This window comes from Arabidopsis lyrata (genome assembly GCF_000004255.2).
Source record: "Arabidopsis lyrata subsp. lyrata unplaced genomic scaffold ARALYscaffold_3, whole genome shotgun sequence".
NCBI lineage: Eukaryota > Viridiplantae > Streptophyta > Magnoliopsida > Brassicales > Brassicaceae > Arabidopsis > Arabidopsis lyrata.
In genome coordinates, this window is record NW_003302553.1 from 20,895,113 (window position 1) to 20,913,616 (window position 18,504).

At 37.1% G+C, this 18,504-nt stretch overlaps 7 protein-coding genes and 1 pseudogene across 8 annotated transcripts; 4 read left to right on the forward strand and 4 right to left on the reverse strand.

Moving 5' to 3' along the window:
• Positions 1 to 198: 198 nt before the first annotated feature.
• Positions 199 to 1,768, reverse strand: LOC9322091 (60S ribosomal protein L28-1). Of its 2 annotated transcripts, none has more exons than XM_021030587.1 (4): positions 1,664 to 1,768; positions 1,386 to 1,546; positions 801 to 964; positions 199 to 538 (listed from the first exon to the last, which is right to left on the reverse strand). In XM_021030587.1, the coding sequence occupies exons 2-4, from the start codon at positions 1,531 to 1,533 to the stop codon at positions 419 to 421; spliced, it is 432 nt and encodes a 143-aa protein (XP_020886246.1). In that variant the 5' UTR covers positions 1,534 to 1,546; positions 1,664 to 1,768; the 3' UTR covers positions 199 to 418. The 2 variants fall into 2 exon arrangements, with proteins under 2 accessions (XP_020886246.1, XP_020886245.1); XM_021030586.1 differs by having other exon boundaries at positions 1,386 to 1,542; positions 1,664 to 1,767.
• A 77-nt stretch (positions 1,769 to 1,845) lies between these two features.
• Positions 1,846 to 3,083, forward strand: LOC9322092 (40S ribosomal protein S15a-2). Its single transcript, XM_002883928.2, has 3 exons — positions 1,846 to 2,025; positions 2,545 to 2,705; positions 2,784 to 3,083. Exons 1-3 carry the CDS (start codon positions 1,896 to 1,898, stop codon positions 2,880 to 2,882), a joined length of 390 nt encoding a protein of 129 aa, XP_002883974.1. The 5' UTR covers positions 1,846 to 1,895; the 3' UTR covers positions 2,883 to 3,083.
• On the reverse strand, positions 3,059 to 6,906 carry LOC9320042 (serine/arginine repetitive matrix protein 2). The gene is made up of 7 exons (XM_021030585.1): positions 6,663 to 6,906; positions 6,378 to 6,507; positions 6,144 to 6,247; positions 5,875 to 6,046; positions 5,654 to 5,791; positions 5,322 to 5,562; positions 3,059 to 5,248 (listed from the first exon to the last, which is right to left on the reverse strand). The coding sequence occupies exons 1-7, from the start codon at positions 6,701 to 6,703 to the stop codon at positions 3,282 to 3,284; spliced, it is 2,793 nt and encodes a 930-aa protein (XP_020886244.1). The 5' UTR covers positions 6,704 to 6,906; the 3' UTR covers positions 3,059 to 3,281.
• A 2,132-nt stretch (positions 6,907 to 9,038) lies between these two features.
• LOC9322093 lies at positions 9,039 to 9,937 on the forward strand. The gene has a single exon (XM_002883929.2). The coding sequence runs from the start codon at positions 9,155 to 9,157 to the stop codon at positions 9,536 to 9,538; it is 384 nt and encodes a 127-aa protein (XP_002883975.1). The 5' UTR covers positions 9,039 to 9,154; the 3' UTR covers positions 9,539 to 9,937.
• A 96-nt stretch (positions 9,938 to 10,033) lies between these two features.
• LOC9320043 (phospholipase A2-beta) lies at positions 10,034 to 11,619 on the reverse strand. Its single transcript, XM_021030240.1, has 4 exons — positions 11,402 to 11,619; positions 11,138 to 11,174; positions 10,932 to 11,051; positions 10,034 to 10,437 (listed from the first exon to the last, which is right to left on the reverse strand). The coding sequence occupies exons 1-4, from the start codon at positions 11,486 to 11,488 to the stop codon at positions 10,238 to 10,240; spliced, it is 444 nt and encodes a 147-aa protein (XP_020885899.1). The 5' UTR covers positions 11,489 to 11,619; the 3' UTR covers positions 10,034 to 10,237.
• Positions 11,620 to 12,330: 711 nt separating this feature from the next.
• On the reverse strand, positions 12,331 to 14,299 carry LOC9322094. The gene is made up of 3 exons (XM_002885982.2): positions 13,877 to 14,299; positions 13,192 to 13,391; positions 12,331 to 12,790 (listed from the first exon to the last, which is right to left on the reverse strand). Exons 2-3 carry the CDS (start codon positions 13,371 to 13,373, stop codon positions 12,604 to 12,606), a joined length of 369 nt encoding a protein of 122 aa, XP_002886028.1. The 5' UTR covers positions 13,374 to 13,391; positions 13,877 to 14,299; the 3' UTR covers positions 12,331 to 12,603.
• Positions 13,953 to 16,185, forward strand: LOC9322095 (probable protein arginine N-methyltransferase 1.2). Its single transcript, XM_002883930.2, has 9 exons — positions 13,953 to 14,296; positions 14,396 to 14,406; positions 14,505 to 14,660; positions 14,747 to 14,810; positions 14,902 to 15,044; positions 15,142 to 15,229; positions 15,331 to 15,446; positions 15,542 to 15,692; positions 15,817 to 16,185. Exons 1-9 carry the CDS (start codon positions 14,131 to 14,133, stop codon positions 16,020 to 16,022), a joined length of 1,101 nt encoding a protein of 366 aa, XP_002883976.1. The 5' UTR covers positions 13,953 to 14,130; the 3' UTR covers positions 16,023 to 16,185.
• A 76-nt stretch (positions 16,186 to 16,261) lies between these two features.
• On the forward strand, positions 16,262 to 18,043 carry LOC9320044 (annotated as a pseudogene).
• Positions 18,044 to 18,504: the final 461 nt, after the last annotated feature.

Consider the following 18,504-nt stretch of genomic DNA (forward strand, 5'->3'; position numbering starts at 1 on the left):
AAAAATGTCAAACATTAAAATCCACAAGAATATCATCACATTTGAATTTGATGCAACTAGGTATTGTTCATTGGCATTTGTTTCTTGTTTCTAAATGTTTTTTTTGTTTGCTAATGGAATCAATTTAGACTTTATAAGGTCATCAATAAATGAGGACTTTGTTTTTAGTTACTTTGGATTTGCTAATAAAATCTAAAATCGAGATTTAATTTAGTTCTTGATTTGATAAACGGATCGAACAAAATGTAACACAAGCACACAAGAAACATAAAGCATAATAAGAAAAACTTCTAACTCCTTTTGGAATAAGGATAAGGAAAAGGAGAATAGCGTTATGGTTCAACTTCAAGGAATAACTTAAATAAAACCTGTTCAACAAAATCTTTTACTCCAAAAAACACATAGTGAGAGAAGAAGCTTAAGCTTGTCTGTTTCTTTGCTTGGCACCGGACTTAGCAACCCTAAGACCTTTGCTGATGACGCTGAGTCTAGCAAGTGCAGCTTTCTTCAAGTCTGGCCTGTAGTAGTTGTCAACCACCTAGACATTTACACAATCAATTGCTTTAGATTGTATTCACAGATGAAGCCAATATAAGCATTATGACAAAAGTTGATCATAAACAGCAACATTAAGCAGATAAAGAAAAAATTCATCATATCATTTTCCCATAAGATGAACTCTCTACCCACATTGAAGATCAGAGTGTGCTAATAATAACATGCATAACTAAATATAGAAACCTATAAGCACAACATATACACAGAAACAAACATCAAAATTAGTAAAATTGCGAGTTTACCTGGTTAGCAACAGCCTTTGACATCCTGGGGAATTCCTTCTTAAGGATAGACTTGTTGACAGAGACCTTAGGCTTGTTCTGCTTCTTGGTCTTGGTGGTGGCAAGCACAACAGCTTGTTCCTTGTCAGCGGCCTGGATAGTCACAGTCTTTTTGTTTGCAAGACCTGAATCCACATTGAAAGATTCAAACTTTAGCCTAGATTCAACCAGTAAATTTCAATATTACAAATCATTACATATGAAACGTTAAACTTCTTGACAGACTTCAATTTCAATACAATACCAGATTCTAATTAACCAGAGAAGTAAAGTAACTACATTTCACAGTCAACTTTTGATCTTATATTCAAAATCCAGAAACATAGACATTCGAGATAGTGCATATAAGACGATCTCAAACAGCCAAATTTCAACAACAATCATCTTATATTCGAGAATCCACACTCTTTCGTACACCCAAAAGCACCAAAGTTTCAACATTTCTTAACAACTTTAATCCCAAATCTAATCTACTAAATCAAGCAACTAGAGATATAAAGTATTCATTTGTTCCCAGAAATTGGAAACAAGAGTGGAAATTTTTACCAGAGTGCTTGTAGGAGTGAACGTTGGCGAGATTGTTGGTCTCCTTGCTGAATAGAACCTTAGAGTTTCCTCTACCGAACTGTTTCACCAAGAAACAGTTGTTGTTCTTCACGATCTCCCAGATCAATTGTCCTGGAACTGTCGCCATTTCGAAAACCTACCTTCACCACACCAACCAACCAAAACAAATGGATACTAATCAACAACACAGACATGAACAGATCGATCTCTAAAGGCTACTACTAAACGAGAACAATTGAGGGTGGATCTAAGCTCACCGTGAAATTTCGCAGAGAGGGAGAGATAGAGAGACTCGGTTTTTAATGGTGGCGCCGGAGCTTTGCGAGATGACGATGGAGCTATTTATATACGACCTCTAAATAACAAAACCCTAGTTCATGTAATATTAGGTGTAAAGTCTAAAATACCCCTAAAGATTGTAAGAATATCTCAAATGCCACAATTCTTAGATCCTCTGATTCCATTGTAGAAATCGGAATTTTTCGATCGATGGGGAGGAGAATATTGAACGATGCGTTGAGAACGATTGTGAATGCGGAGAAGCGAGGGAAAGCTTCGGTGGAATTGAAGCCTGTCTCTACCGTTATGTCTTCGTTTCTCAAAATCATGAAGGAGAAAGGTCACATTTTTTACTTCTGCTTGCTTCTGGTCCAATTGGGTCTTAATTCATTTCCCAAATTTGTCATCTACTTATTTAGATTTATCAGTTTCGTCGACATTGGTTTTAGTCACATTTGCTTGTGGTGAAGTATCTATCTAGCTCAAGCATTTCAATGTGTGATCAATTGGTGTAAGAGATTGGTTACAACACCGTCCAAAGGTTAAGATTTGTTCTTTGTTAACTGTGAAGTTGCAGAAGATTGAAAAGTTTCTGTTTTTGATTCTTATGGATAGTTCACATCTTGATCTATGGTTGGAGAAAGGCATATCTGCTCCTTTTTCCAAGTTTATGGTCTAACTTAAGTTTGTTTCGATCTTCGTTTGTGTTTTCGATATTTTTAGTTTGGAATTTGAAGTGGTTCTTTTCAAAGTTGGTAGTTTGTGACTCAAGTTTACAGATACCATTTATATGCTCGAATCGCATGAATTGGGTAGTTTTTTTGTCTCTTACTTAACTTTGTTGTATGTTGATGAACAGGGTACATCAAGAACTTTCAAGTCTATGATCCACACAGAGTTGGAAGAATAACTGTTGATCTACAAGGAAGGGTTAATGATTGCAAAGCTCTCACTTATAGGCAAGACCTTAAGGCAAACGAAATCGGGCAATACACAGAACGCACACTTCCAACACGCCAGGTCTGGTTTTACTCTACTTTTGAATATGCAACTAATCGTAGCAGTTACTTAAACCTTCTTTGATTTGTTATTATGCAGTGGGGTTATGTAGTGATTACAACTCCCGATGGCATTTTGGACCATGAAGAAGCTATTAAACGGAATGTGGGTGGTCAGGTTCTTGGCTTCTTTCATTGAACTGATCGAATACGAATAGAAACTCTGATGGAGGGACTTTGATATGTCAAAATCCTGCCACAACATGTCATGTGTCTGGCTTTTTCGACATTGTTTGTTTGTTTCTTGTACTGCAGTTTGAGCAAATTGGAAATTAGAGAACAAAATTCATTTCTATTGTGACAACATTTCGAATGTTATTATAAAAATCTTCTTCGCAAATAGTTATTTCCTATTCTATGTATCCACACCAAAAAATAAAATAGACAAGGAAAACCAATCACGACCAAGCAGAATCAAACCACTGCTTCAATATGTATAATGTGTAAGAATATCAAATTCAGTCAGAGTAAAAAATGAGGGGGACTGGTCTCTGTGGCAAAGAATAAATGTATGAACAGACGGACAAGATGAGCATACTCAGCGTCGATTAGGAGCACGAAGGGCCCCGAGCCTCGCAAAGATATCGTCATATTCTGGGAGGTTGGGATGAACGTGACTAGCTCTCTCCCTTGATGGGGTTTCTGGATCGGGTGATTTTACAGTTTGTGAAACATGGCTTGAAGTTACTGTCTTGTGCCTTGGAGATGGCTGATCATGAGACTCTTTGTCGGTTTTCTTCGTTGTCACTGGTAAAGAATGTTTCTCATAAGCTTTCGATTGGCCCTTTGTCCTTAGAGAGAACCCGTACCCGGTTGTTTTATTTGGCTTGGCATTGATGCGTGCAGCCTCTCTTTCGACTTCTTCCTCATCTTCAGACGATGATGAAACTGGCGTCTTGAAGTTTGTTCTCTTGTGATCTCTCATTCCCGTTGATGGCTTACGACTACTCTCTTGACTTCTTGAAGAAGATCGAGTTGAGAGTTTTTCTTCATCCGAGTCTTCAAGGTTGACACGGGCATGACTAAATAAGGAATCGGATTTTGTTTTTGTTCTTACTGGAAGTTGCATGTCTGAGTCGTCTTCATCACTAGAAGATGGATGAGGAGGCATAAAACTAGGTCTCATCTCGGTGTTGCTTGCTTTCTTACTGTAAAGATCTTTTCTGCTAGACTGACCAAAATCATCGGTTTGGATATATTTCTTTTCAGACTTGGACGATGCCAAACTCATTGTGTAGGGTGGGAGTGTCTTTTTGTTCCTAAATCCACCGCCCAAAGTTCCAAGCCTCAGACCAAGCTGAGGCTCTGACTCTGAATCTGATTCTTCCTGTTTCCTCAAAATATCTTTGTGTTCCTCTGTGTCTAACGGGAAAAATTCATGTCCGTCAGAATCAGAGACTTTAAATTTCTGAGATCGATCAGATGTCAGAATCCCCTTCTCATGTACATCTCCAGAAACTTTGCCTCTATGCCTTGGCTGATCGCCGTCGCTTTCTGAATTTGGACCATAATTGTCAAACTTGGCATGTGGGTCAGGCTCGTGGTAAGATGCCGGAGGACTTGTAGAGACATCATCAAATAATGGGGAACTTAGGTTCTCTTGGAAAACTTGTGAGCTCGAGCTGCTGTTTTTTCCATATGAGGACTTACTAAGATCTTCTTTGAAGCTCCACGAAGCCGCTGAAGCAGATGTTTTGCTGCCAAGCAATGAGAATCCTACATCAATTTCATCATAATGATTATCTTCCGCATCAAATTTAGGTTGATCAAAAAATGAACTATGTCCATGATCATGGGAATCTATATCTTTAAAGCTGCTCTGAGATTGGTGATCATATTCAGTGGCAAATATGTTTTCCTCCACGATGCTCGGTGACTTCATATAATCTGAGCCAAGGTCATTCTCATCAGAATAATTGCTTGAATGTGAATGTGAATGTGATGAAGCCCGGCTTGACTGCTTCCTGGGGTAAACATCTTCTGAGTAACCAACATTTAAATCCGTCTCATCCTGACTTGGCTGCTTCTCTCTACCTTTTTTACCAAAGGAACCATTATTTCTCGAGTTATCCAGGGAATGTCTTCCTGATGACTGATCTACAGGAGGAATCTCAGATTCCTCTGCCTTATCATATCTATCTTGCCGGGTTCTGTCCATATCTTCATACTGCATTCCAACATTTCGTCTAGGCGAAAAATGATCTTCAGAATAACTTTCACTTTGTGCATTCGATCGGTTACGTCGATGTGAAGGCTCGTTTCTGAGATTTACAGATGCAGAGGATCTATGCGACTCTGTTGAATCCTGCCTCATCATCCTTTCTTTGTTCGAAAGTTCGGCAGCTGCTCTAGCAGCGAAACTTGCTCTTTCAGCAGCTTCAGCGGCAGCTTCAGCAGCATCTGTGGAACTAACAAATTCTGTTTCCCGCTTATTCTTAGTTCTTGAAGATGAATTTGCATAGCCATGATTTGGATTTCTACATTCTCCTTCATCAGGCCTAGATCCTGTCAAACATAACAACTCCGTTCAATGATTTAATCACAAAAAATACAGAAATAGCAGAAGAAAACCACTTACGAGAAGGTCTCGCATTTGAATGATAGTAGTCATCAGCCTTCCCATAAGTAACATTGTTGCTACGGCTTGAAGATCTTCCCCCATTTGCATAAGAGTTCTCTGGGAAATGATTTCTTTCACTTGATCCATGATATGCATTGACAGTAGCTGGAGCTGGGACGTTTGGAGGCTGTTCCTTGTTTGAGTTTATAGATGAATCCATGTTCATACTACTCGCTGGCTGAAATGAGCTTGCTCCACTCTAAAACAGAAGCAAAGTAAAAGTTATGTTTAACAATAGCGAGTAGATATAACAACTGATGCCTTTACTCTGAAATGTTGTTGTTACTTACCAACAACTCAGTATCTTTTGGATCTGATTCAACGAAAGATTGCGCCTTCCAGACGACATTATGCTCCTCAGCGATTGCCATCAAAATTTTGACCTTTGTTGGACCATCAGGGGCTTTGGCAGACAATTTTTCCACCAACTAGAAAAAACAACAATCATAATCAACAAGGGTTCTTAATACAACAAAATCACCATCATAGATTAAGAAACACAGCCACTTACCAGACGACTCACACCAGAATCCGGACGCAACTCAACAGCCGCCGTAGAGAAATCCTTCCCATACTTGGTTGTGAATTGCTTAAAGATTTCTGAGAGCTCTGGAACATCTGATAACCTCTGGGAAGCAAACAAGACACTTGTGACAGCTTCTTTCAGATCAATGGGGCAGTTTCTGAAATAACATCACAACAATCAGTACACTACACATTGAAAAAACAACAAGAGCAATAAAGAGTGTTAAATGTATATAAAGGACAAATTTTTCTTACTTCTGTGACTCAATAACACCCAAACGAACAACAAGAAGTTCACAATATATTCCAATGAGCTCATAAGCAGCCACTGTCTTCTCTTCCCTAACCACATGTTCCACCTGAGAAGAGAAACATAACCACCACATTCACAATTTTAGCAACAAACAAGTGAAACTCAGATTCTAATACTAAAAATTCCCAAATATACAATGTTTGATTATCACAGAAACAGAGATAAGAATTGGTTACCCGAATTCTAGCAGTAGGGTGTCCGGATTCGAGCAATTGAGCTAATTCTCTCCTCAGCTGTTTAATCTGAATCTCCTTTTTGTTCTTGAGTATCTTCAGGCGTGAATTCGCCATTTGCAAAGCTGTTTTGCTGCATTATATAAAATCAAAAAACAACGGATGAAACAGTATAATCCAAAGTTGTGATTTTTTTTTCTTTCTCTAAAACAAAAAAAAGGTTCGATCATAAATAGAAACACAGAAGAATAGGAAGAAAAAGGAAAACCCCAGAATCGAATTTATTACCATTTAGCAGGCTTAAAACCTCGTTGAAGAACCTTCTTCATGGACACGAAATTTATCACAAAAAAAAAATCGAATCAGGGTAAAAAAAAAGCTAGAGCAATAACTTATGGGATTTTTTTGGCTTGTTATGAAGATCAGATGCAAATCTATGATCTGAAGAATGGAATTTTTCGCGGGGACCTATCTCAGAAGAAACGTGAATTGATTTAGAGAAGACGAAGAAGAAGAAGAATAAGCATATATTAAATAAAATATTAAAAAATAAATATAGGTTGGACTCTGCGAAACCCTTTATATATGTTTTCACTGACGTGTAAAGAGAAAACCGATTAAAACTGTAATTTATTTTAAACAAAAAAATAAAATAAAGGAAGGATCCTCTGTGTCACGGTGCACGTTCAACGAAACAGATACATACCGTGGACTCGACTTTTCAATCCAATTAATTATTATTTCTTTTATATATGATTTAGAGAAAATTAGATTGGGTATCACTTTTTCCACAAAAGTTATCACTTCTACCACATTTAAATCCCAATTATCATTCATACCACATTGTGTTTATAAAATGATCATTTTACCCTCCAACTTGTGAGATAAGGAACTGCGATTGATGTGACCTTCCGAAATTTCTGCCGTCCTTTATCTCTCTCTTGGCGCATTGGTAACCGTTTTCGTCCCTCTGGCCGGTAAAACAAAGTTGTCACCGAATAAATCCAGATCTTCGTATTCGGCTCTCTGGCAGAATAAAATAAAGATCAAGTTGTCCCCGAGTTAATCCAGATATTTGGCTGGTAAAACCACATCATCTGGTGATGGATAATTAAGAGATGTTGTCCCCGAGTAAATCCAGATCTCTGTAGGCTGGTAAAACCATATCATCTGGGATTCATGATAATAGAGCAAACTGATGAAATCGGGGACAAGATCTAGACGCAGTCCCGTCTCGATTCATCATCGGGCCCATGGCAAAACTCAAAATAAAATAAAATTTCTTACTAAATTTTTTTTTTTGAAAAAATTGGGCCTTTTAGCCTTAAGAAATTTTATGAAATTAACAATGAACCCTAGGCATTAGCCTAGTCTGCCACCCCCCAGAGACGGGCCTGTCTAGACGCAACAAAGAATTTTCAATCGGGGACAAAAACTGGAGACATCCATTTAATGCAGCCGCTCCCCGTTTCTCGACCGGCGTCTGACTGTAGCTCATTCCCCTGACACATTCTTAACGCAGGCAGAAGGGTAAAATCGTCCAACCTCTACCACACAAACACCAAAAGTGGTATGAATGCTAAATTGATTTGCAATGTGATACATTTGCTAGGATTTTCTAAAATTGTGGTACATTTGGTAAAATTCCCTATGATTTATTGGAAAATGCATAAGATTATTTTAAAATTTCCCATTTGCAATTTTTTGTTTGCTTTGAACTTTTGGTACGATAAGATCCGAATTCTTCACTAATACGGATTGTTTTTTTTGGGTTTATGGACAAAACGAATTGAATGTTGCTTTATTTGCACCTAACAAAGATTATTTGCACCAACAAATAAAGAAAGAAAAGTTACTGTTAATTTTATTCTTGTTTATTTATTGGAATAAATAATTAATTAGTGTCGAATTACAATAGTTAATCTTAGGCCTGGGCGTTCGGTTATCGGATCAAATTCGGTTCGGTTTTTTCGGAGTTTGTTTTTTTTTGGATATAGATTCTAATATCCATACGGATAATTATAGAATTCGGATCGGTTTTGGTTTGGATATTTCGGATTTCGGATCGGTATGGATATGATATTCAATATCCAATTTAACCAAAAATCTGAAAATAATCTGAAATTCTGAAACAAAACTGAAGTGACTAGTTGAACTAACATGAAACCATAGCTACATTAGGGATTAGGAGAATTAATATTTTAAAGAGAGATTAGGAAATCCATATTAAAAGATTAGGGTTTTATGCTTATATGTTAGAGGAGTGGATCCCGTATTGCTAGGAAAATCGAGATTAGGAAAGTGGATCACGTATTGCTAGGGAGAAAAATCGAGATAAGGGACATGGATCTCGTATTGCAACGGACGACTAAGGTTCTACAACTTCTAGAGGAGAGTTCGGATTATCCGTCGGATATCGGAACGGGTATTATCCGATATCCATGGGTATAGAAATCAATAACCGATCGGTTAATCTGTCGGATACGGTTCGGATTTTAATCCGATTTTTCCGATTCGGATTTTTGGTTTCGGATTAAACGCCAGGCCTAGTTAATATTTTGTACTAAGCTAATTAAAAGGGGAAAAAAGGAAAAAGGGAAAAAGAAAAGTAAATATTTGGCTAGGTTTTACTTTTTAAGTAAATATCAGACCGGTGCACAAAAAAAAAAAAAAAAGTAAATATCAGACCAACAAGTATTTATAGTAAACAAAGGCACTTTTCTCTCTATAATTGCCTTCTTACCCACGCTTTCAGAACTCTGAGTTTAGGTCCGATCACAATGGCAACATACGACGATGGCAAGATGTGGTCGAAGCTCTATGCATTGGCGGATGTCGCGGCTATGTTGTATGATGATGAAACTTCGGCGATGTATCCGAAACTCTTTGAATTCGAGGATCTCATGACTATGAAGTTTGATGAAGAAGTAGAAGAACGTGCAAAGATGGAAACAACGTCTTCGGTGGTGACACAAAATCTTAGTGAGGCTTCTACTTCTTTATCGCTCCTTGACATTGGCGCTGATCCCGTGACGCAAAACCCACAAAACCCTACTTCTTCTTCAACCTTACTCGTCGATGAAATCAAAGCTGAGGCTGAGATGATGGAGACAGAAGACGACTCACCAAACCCTAGTTTCAAATCTTCGTCCATAACAGAATAGCTCTTCCATTATTATTCGGAGAAAGTTGTGTGTTTGTTTTTAGACTCTAACTAGATTGGTTTTCGGAGGTTTTTTTGTCTAGTAGTTAACTTCTCCGAGTTCTTGTTTTTTTTTTTTTTTTTAGTTCTAGGTTTTTCTTTCTGTTGTTTATGATTTCGTTACTACTTACTACGAATTGATGAATAGTTTTGACATGAATATGTTTTGCGTTAACAGTTTTACTTTTCATCTATAGTTCTTTTTTGACGTTTGGTATGTGGTTTGCAATGGTGAATTAAAATAAACAAACCTTGCATTGCATGATGCCATTGCCATTGATGGATGTATAGACCATAATCCAGAACACTTACAATAGAGATTATATAAAGAAGAAGTTGATCTAGTAACAAAGAGTGACTTAAACAAATCTAGTAATAATCTACTTGTAACTAATTCCACTTTCTTTGGTTGATCATGATTCATAATTTGAAATCATGATATGATGCAACATAAGAATAGAGAAGAGTTTCCGATCAAAACTTGCATTGTGTATAGTACAGATTCACGTAGTGCCATCGCTTCATACATGTAATCTATCAGCGACTTGCAATTGCAATAATTAAGGTAATCACCAGTCAGTAAAAAAAAATCTGAGGTAAGCTTTAGTTACAACACCAATGTGATGCCTGAAAGAAGTCCAGAGTATATGAGCAGCAAAACTCAGAGCTCTATTTTCATATCATTACCTAATTGACTGAATAAGATTCCAATATCCATTCCTTGATTCACTGTAGGTATGACTACTGAATAAGGGCACTTTGTGGAAAAGCCAACCTTTTTGTTTTTAGACTGTTTTATCGCTTTGCTTAGCCTATGTACGCATCGCTGGAACTTCTTATGACAGCTTATGTTAGTCATACCTGCAAATAGGAAACAAATAAGCGATTATTTCATCGTAAGCGTGTTAACTCAAGACCAAAAGTTTAGCATTTGAATCCGTGAAACTATAGCTTAAGAACAATGAATCAAAGCAGCAGAGTTACTTATGATCATTTGAGCCTGATGGCCATAAGAAATTATCATACTCGAGATCTTAGCACTCTGCATCACACAATCTGTGTAGATAAACCGGACAGACCAGATTGACTGCATTCTCAAATCCAAGGACTAATCAAGCCAAGTTACACTCATATATACTAAATCTGTAGTTACAGATGTTAATTTTCAGTTTATCTCAGCTCTGTTTATCAAGGTCTAATGGGCATACAATTTTGGCCAATGTGAACCTTTCCAGATGATAATACCAAAACTACATCCCAGTTCAGGCTACACCTAAGAACGGTAATTAAACCTTTTCGTGCAGATGCATGTAAAACATAGCAGTAAGGGATTTGCAATTCTCTTGTTTGTTTACCGTTTAACTCAACACAATTGTCATGGACCATACAACAAGCATCAAGATCATCACAAGGCTCCTCACCAGGACATCCAGAATGTCCAATCCCACAATACTTGCCATATCGAATAGAAAGAGCTGAAACAAACATACATGTAGTAAGCTAAAAAACTAAAAAAAGTTCCTCAAAAACCAAAGGAAACTTCAGAAAAATGTAATCTTACTGTCACAATTCTGTGCAATGCACTTTCTTGTACACTCCTGTAAAAATTTGATTCAACAAACAAGACAAAAAATCAATTCATTGTTCGAAATTACCGCAAGAAACAATAAAACACAGAGGCATGTGTATAAGTGAAGTGAAATTAGCAAAAAATCATTGTCAAAATCAGATTTTGGCAATTAAGTCAATGTCTTCAAGAATGTGATTCCTTTTGTCTAATTTTGGAAACTAAGATTCACAGAGAAAACACAGAACCAAATCGAACCTCGCTGAGAACGACATCGACGAGGACGACGAAGACAACGACGAAGAAAGCTGCGGCGAAACGCATCAAAGAAGTGCGAATCATCATCGTCGACGTCTCGTAGATGTTTGTGAATCGCTGTTGTCTTCTTCGCTAAGGTTTCGAATTGTGGCTAAAGTTCCAATTGGGTCTCCTTAAGATCTCATTGGTCTTCCTGCTTTCTCGCACATACAAATGTTTTTTTTTTTTTTTTTGAATATTCTGTCGCTGAGATTTGAGTTAAATTAATATTTATCTTGAGTCAACTCAAATAAATGTATTAAAAATATTTATATTTTTGTGTTTATCAGCTGCAAAATTAAAATTTTAATTAAACAATGTGATAAATTGATTAGAGTAAGAACACAAAGGGGTTTAATAAGAATTATAATAGACTCTCATATAAGAATAAAATTATAAATTACATTCTCTTATATAGAGATGAGATTTCCTAATCTAAGATAAATATAAATGTAAATAATATATTTAGAGATAATGTTAAATTTCCTAAACTTAAGATATGATAATTTTTAGATCTTTCTCGATCTTCATAAATTCTATAATCTTGGACGATCATTTCGACCGTTGATCTCCGGTTCTCCCAATACTTCTCAGTTTCTCAAACAAAATAAAAAGAACAGTTTTTTTTTACAAGAAATATGACTTTCTTTGTGAATATCTGTTGTTGTTCTTTTTTTTGTTGTTGTGAATATCTGTTTTAATTTCATCAATTAACAGTTACGTTATCAAAAATTCTTCAAAATTACATTTTTTTCTTATCCCTTTTTTGTTGGCATTTTTTTCAATTATTCCTACCTTTTCTTGGCATTTTTTTTCTCAATTCTTCTTACATTTTTTTAAAAGTTATTCGGCTATTAACATCCACTTTTAAAAATTAATATTCTCTGATGTTTCAAATATTGAACCAGATATTAAACTTTTCGAATAACATTTTACAAATATCTAAAGAAGAATCTTGTATCAAATGCATTTTTCTCAACTTATTAAGAGCTTTACCAAAATGGTTTTTTTTTTTCCCTTAGCTCCAAAACATTGGTTTCAGGAAAAATACTGAAAATATAAATGGATTCGAGGAAGTATATAGTTCAGTGAGGAATCATATGGAGGGAGTTACAAGCGTCAGGAAGAATATTCCGGCGACATTGTTGTATGTTGTCTCCATTTCAAGGGTAGTAGCCGGTGAAAGTGAAACCTCTGCCGACGATTTCACCTGCGCAAAACCAAGCAAAGCATTCTAAGCCAAACAATGCAGCGATTCCTGCATCTTCCACCTTCAGATTAGCTCTGTTCTTCAATAAGTTCTTTGCATAGTCTACTTCTTTCCAAAATGTTTCGTAACGCCCGGGAATGCTGTAAATTAGTAAGAAGAGTTTTAGCTACAGAATCAAGATTGCAAATTACAGAGAGCCAAACTCTTCAACTGATAGCAAAACACAATGTGCTGCTTATACTGTGTTATCGAGACAGTTAAAACAAGACAGGCACATAGATTAACCTAATCATCAGAGATATACCAGAACTATTCCATTGAGGACAAAAGCTACTAGAGGATAACACCAAAGTTCTCAGGCATATCTTTTTTCAGTTCTATCAAAGTCTAAAAGGCAAAAAAGGCTAACTACTGGCGCGAAATGCAAATCCAACTTGCACATTTCCTCAGCATTATCTAAAGATTAATGTTTCTAAAGTAGACATAAAAGATAATCTGAGCAAGGCCATTGGAAATATGTCCATAGGATAAAGGTATTAACCTAGCAAGACGAGTGTAGAGCAATTGCTTAGACAATTCACTGCATTTCTCTACAGTTGCAGGCTCTTGAATGTATTGCTTGTTCTGCTCCAACAATTGCTTATAGTAAGAATTCCCATGCTTGGCCACAAACTTTGAAGCCTGATATGCCTTTGATTGAAGTTGTACCAATTTTGATGCCATGTTTCTATATCAATAATCCTTCAAAATCATAGAAAGCAAGTTTAGCTTTTTACCAATTTAGACTCAGAAATTAAGCCCTAGCAAGAGAGGTTAGCTCATCATATACAAGTTCATGATTCATTACACACCTCCACGATAAAATCCAATACCTAAAACAGAAGCTGAAAAAATGTAATCTCAATAATCAAGTTCATCCAAAGCATAAGGCTTTTCATGAAATTCACACATAGCAAGCTAAATCACTAAAACCCTAGTCCCCAATTCCAGATAACAAATCGAACGATTCCCAATTGTGGAAAAATTAAGCAATTCAAAACCCAAAAAGTATTATCCCAGTGAAGAGATTACATAATAGATCTGAGACTCAAATCACACAAATAAAAAAAACAAAATTTAAAGCCATAAAGACAAAAACCCAAAAGAAGAAGAAGAATTTCAGACAAAAATCAGAATCTAAAACGAAATCAAAGAAGAAGGAATCGGTGATCGTGAGCAAGCCATACCTTCTGGCCGTGCTCGCCACTTACAGCGTCAGAATCTTTTCCTCCAATTTCATATACACTGCTTATAATAAAATATGAGAACAACCGAACCGGCTCGGTATAAACCAAACCGATATGTCAATCAAAATTGAACCGGCGGCTGAAATAGAATCGTACACATAAAGTTCGTATCCTAAAACCCTAACTAAAATCTTTGCGTATTCGAATCTGTTATTAGCCTACCAAAACCTCTCTCTCTCTCTTTGCCGCAAAAAATGACTAGTACGAAGAACAACAACAACGGCTCTGATGAAACTCAGAAGACGAAGTTACACTTCGAAGATGCTGATGAATCAATGTACGATGGAGGTGACAACAATGCCGATGTTGCTGATGACATAACCAGCGCCGATTACTACTTCGATTCTTACTCTCATTTTGGTAAAATCCTTGACCTTTCATTGTATACTTTTGCTTCCTTCATGTTATCTTATTCTCTGCAATGTTCTTACTCTGTTTCCATTTGATTTATTTTTGCAGGTATTCATGAAGTAAGTAAAGTCTCTTGCTTTTTTTGATTTGAATCCTTTGTTCTGAAAAACTAGGCATTGTGTATAACAGTTTTCGATGGTGATGTTCTTATTATTAGGAAATGTTAAAAGATGTAGTGAGGACAAAGTGTTATCAAGATGTTATTTACAAGAACAAGTTTCTTATCAAGGACAAAATTGTTCTTGATGTTGGAGCTGGAACTGGAATCTTGTCTTTGTTCTGTGCTAAAGCAGGAGCAGCTCACATTTACGCAGTATGTCTCTTTATCTTCTCTGTTATTCAAAGTTTGGCTCTTAGTGATTTGGGTGCATGTGATTTGACAAATGATTCTTTAAATAGGTGGAATGTTCTCAAATGGCTGACACCGCAAGAGAGATTGTTAAGTCGAATGGATTTTCGGATGGTACATATGTGTTTAGTGTGTTATTCAAATGGATAATAGTCTGATGGAAGTTGTCTGAAAGACTGAAATAATTGTTTGAGTTTTGTGGCAGTTATAACGGTTTTGAAAGGGAAGATTGAGGAAATTGAGCTTCCGATTCCTAAAGTGGATGTGATTATCTCTGAATGGATGGGTTACTTTTTGTTGTATGAAAATATGCTTGACACCGTCTTGTATGCTCGCGATAAATGGCTTGTTAGTGACATTTTTATCCCCTTGTTTAAGTTATGACCACCATGGGCTTCATCATAGCTTTGAACATTTTTGTGTGCTTTTGGTTCTTTTTGGTTAGGTTGATGGTGGAATTGTTCTACCAGATAAAGCTTCTCTGTATCTTACGGCCATAGAGGATGCTCATTATAAAGAAGACAAAGTAGAGTGTAAGTAATATGAAAGATCTTGTCTTACTTTTTTGCTAACATTTATCTTGGAAACCTGATTTTTTTGCAATTGGCTTTGCCTCTTATCATTTCCTGTACAGTTTGGGACGACGTGTATGGGTTTGACATGTCGTGCATCAAGAGAAGAGCAATTACGGAACCGCTTGTTGACACCGTGGACGGGAACCAAGTCGTGACTGATAGCAAGCTGCTGAAGGTAAGTAAGATTGTGCTAGAGTAGCTGCTTATATCTCCTTAGTTACTTGTTGCTAATGTAAATTTCATTTGTTTTTCGGCTTTTTTTTACTAAAGACCATGGATATCTCTAAGATGGCTTCTGGAGATGCTTCCTTCACAGCTCCATTCAAGCTTGTCGCACAACGAAATGACCATATCCATGCCCTTGTAGCCTACTTTGATGTAGCATTCACCATGTGCCACAAGAAGATGGGTTTCTCAACAGGTTCACACTTTTCCTGGATAGTTTTCTGATTATTCGGCTTCCCAAAACAACATACAATTATGTTGATGCTAGCTTTCTTTGTTGATATTTGGAACTTATGATACAATCAAAAAATGCAATGCAGGACCAAAATCTCGGGCGACACACTGGAAACAAACTGTGCTGTACCTGGAAGATGTGTTAACCATATGCGAGGGTGAAACAATCACAGGAAGCATGACCATATCACAAAACAAAAAGAATCCCAGAGATGTCGACATAAAGCTCAGCTATTCTTTGAATGGCCAACATTGCAAGATCTCAAGGACGCAACTCTACAAAATGCGCTAAAAGCTCTCAGATGAAGTAAAATCCCCAACAAGTCTCCTTCATCATCTTAGGCTGACTGAGATAGACAATTCTCATTTGTAATTCTATTGTTTCCATTTTTGCAAGTGTTTCAGAACAAAAAGCTTTCTTTATCCCATTGAATTCTATATAAAACATCTTACAATTTGGCGGATCACAAACTAATTCATATGAAGATAATGGTGAGGTTGAGAAGATTAGAAATTGTCAAATTGAATAAAGTCTTCGTCAGAATTTAGTTGTCTCGAGACTCACATGGCGTTTGGTTACATTTATGGAGACTTTTGTTGCAATGAGTTGGGGTGTGAATCTGTGTTTCATAAACAGTGTGCGAGTGCGACGGAGGTACCAGCCGATATTCTTGAAAAGTCCAATGTGCATGACCATCCGATTCAGCTCTCCGATGATATTCTTCACGGTAACATGCATGCAGTATTGCAAAACGTGCAACTGGACAGTTTTGGTTGATGATCATTATTACAAATGTTATCAATGCGAATCACAGTTTCATGTGGCGTGTACCAAACTTTTTCCAGAAGCAAACAACACTTCTCACCCCCAACACCCACTCAAGCTCCTTGCATTTGAAGTAGCCCCTGATTACGCCGACAAGAAGTGCCTTCTTTGCGGGAATAAGTTTAAAGGACGGCTTCACCACTGTGATGTTTGTAACTTCAGCATATGCGGAGACTGTATGAGAAACCCACCACCGCTTGGTGTTGTAAGCCCGACCACACATGAACATCAACTTCATCTTGTTCCAAGACGTATCGAGTTTACTTGCAATGCTTGTGGGACACTAGGTGACTGAAGTCCTTATTTCTGTCTACAATGCAATTTCATGATTCATTGGCATTGTATTGATTTCCCCCGAATCATAAATATCAACCGTCACGATCATCGCATCTCTTACACTCGTTGTCTTGGACATGGAAATTGGACGTGCGGAGTTTGTCGTAAAAAAGTGGATGGCTTCTACGGGGCTTATTCTTGCTCCAAATGTTCTAACTATGTTGTTCATTCTAGATGTGCAACGAGCCAAGATGCATGGGACATGATAGAGCTAGAAGGGACACCCGAAGAGCCCGAGGAAGCTGCACCATTCGAGGTGATTGATGATAACACGATAAAACATATTAGCCATGATTATCATAACTTATAAGAATCAACAAGGATGGGGGGATTCTCCATGAAAGCACACTATGTGAAGCATGTGTGTTCCAGATCTGTTCAGAACCATTTTACAGTTGCGAGCAGTGTGATTTCCTTCTCCACCAGAAATGTGCTAACATGCCTCGGAAGAAACGCCATATATGCGACAACCTACCATTAACACTAGACGCTAATGATACTTGGCAAGAAAATACATGTCTTCTTTGTAAGGAATGCTTCACCGGTTTCAGGTACATGTCTCTTAATCGTAAGTATTCTCTAGATGTACCATGCGGTTCAATTTTAGAACAATTTCTGCATGAAAGCCATCCCCATCCTTTATACTTATCTAAAGATAGGTCTAAGTCCTGTAATGAATGTGGCGAACGAGTGGACATAATATGCTTTAGCTGTGATGAGTGTGACTATAGTTTGGACTTCAAGTGTGCTCTTATACCACTAAAAGTAATGAGGCATAGGTACGACGATCATCCTCTTTACTTGTCGTATGGTGAAAGTTGTGCCGATGGAGAATATTGGTGTGAAGCATGTGAAACAAGAGTGAATTCGAAGAAATGGCTCTATACATGCAATGATTGTGGAGTCATATTGCATATTTCCTGCGTTGTGGGAGACTTTTCACATGTTATGCCAGGTTCAGGAATGAGATGGGCGGATGAACTGGTACCCAACACCTCTGTTTGTAGACCAATTTGCTCTGTGTGTAACTCTCGATGTAAGCTTCCTTCCGTTCTTAAGGTTTCCAAACCCGATGTTGTTCTATACTTTGTTCTTTAAAATGTTTTTCTTTGAAAGACGACAGCTCGAGTGATTACTCTAGTGATTGGTGAGATATGTTTAAATAAATAAAAACTTATCTATCATTTAATTCTAATGAATGTTATATGCAAAAAGAAAAGAAATCAGAAATATGTTCCTTTGAATTCTATAAGCTATTGATGAAACAGATTGATTGAAGTGATGACTAATGACTGGCATAGATCTCAAGATTTTGTCCATCCCCAGCTGGTTTTGGAACAAATGGTTCACCAGTCCCAATTATGTCCAACGTAATGACAGACAACAGTAGAGAAAAAACAAATACATCAAACCAAATCACAATAAATCTACAATCAAAAGGCAAGACCATCTAATGCTAATGATGTATGTAATATTGGAGAAACAGCAGCGAAATGAAGTTACCTTGGGAACAGGAGGTGGGTTCTTGCTGCAAGTATCAGTCAAGTCCTTGCAAAGTGAAGTGAAGTGAGATAAGACTTGGAAATGTGTATGTACTCTGCAACATCAGTGT

Coding starts and splice junctions, on each gene's coding strand:
- LOC9322091 (XM_021030587.1), bottom strand. CDS start 1,533: ATGGCGACAGTTCCAGGACAATTGATCTGGGAGATCGTGAAGAACAAC. Junction 965..1,385: donor TCACTCCTACAAGCACTCTG/GTAAAAATTTCC, acceptor ATGTGGATTCAG/GTCTTGCAAACAAAAAGACT. Junction 539..800: donor CAAAGGCTGTTGCTAACCAG/GTAAACTCGCAA, acceptor GTAAATGTCTAG/GTGGTTGACAACTACTACAG.
- LOC9322092 (XM_002883928.2), top strand. CDS start 1,896: ATGGGGAGGAGAATATTGAACGATGCGTTGAGAACGATTGTGAATGCG. Junction 2,026..2,544: donor CAAAATCATGAAGGAGAAAG/GTCACATTTTTT, acceptor GTTGATGAACAG/GGTACATCAAGAACTTTCAA. Junction 2,706..2,783: donor GCACACTTCCAACACGCCAG/GTCTGGTTTTAC, acceptor GTTATTATGCAG/TGGGGTTATGTAGTGATTAC.
- LOC9320042 (XM_021030585.1), bottom strand. CDS start 6,703: ATGAAGAAGGTTCTTCAACGAGGTTTTAAGCCTGCTAAATG. Junction 6,248..6,377: donor ACCCTACTGCTAGAATTCGG/GTAACCAATTCT, acceptor TTCTCTTCTCAG/GTGGAACATGTGGTTAGGGA. Junction 5,249..5,321: donor TTCAAATGCGAGACCTTCTC/GTAAGTGGTTTT, acceptor TATGTTTGACAG/GATCTAGGCCTGATGAAGGA.
- LOC9322093 (XM_002883929.2), top strand. CDS start 9,155: ATGGCAACATACGACGATGGCAAGATGTGGTCGAAGCTCTATGCATTG.
- LOC9320043 (XM_021030240.1), bottom strand. CDS start 11,488: ATGATGATTCGCACTTCTTTGATGCGTTTCGCCGCAGCTTTCTTCGTC. Junction 11,175..11,401: donor TCGATGTCGTTCTCAGCGAG/GTTCGATTTGGT, acceptor AAATTTTTACAG/GAGTGTACAAGAAAGTGCAT. Junction 11,052..11,137: donor CATTGCACAGAATTGTGACA/GTAAGATTACAT, acceptor TGTTTGTTTCAG/CTCTTTCTATTCGATATGGC.
- LOC9322094 (XM_002885982.2), bottom strand. CDS start 13,373: ATGGCATCAAAATTGGTACAACTTCAATCAAAGGCATATCAGGCTTCA. Junction 12,791..13,191: donor CTCTACACTCGTCTTGCTAG/GTTAATACCTTT, acceptor ACTAATTTACAG/CATTCCCGGGCGTTACGAAA.
- LOC9322095 (XM_002883930.2), top strand. CDS start 14,131: ATGACTAGTACGAAGAACAACAACAACGGCTCTGATGAAACTCAGAAG. Junction 15,045..15,141: donor ATGCTCGCGATAAATGGCTT/GTTAGTGACATT, acceptor CTTTTTGGTTAG/GTTGATGGTGGAATTGTTCT. Junction 15,693..15,816: donor GAAGATGGGTTTCTCAACAG/GTTCACACTTTT, acceptor AATGCAATGCAG/GACCAAAATCTCGGGCGACA.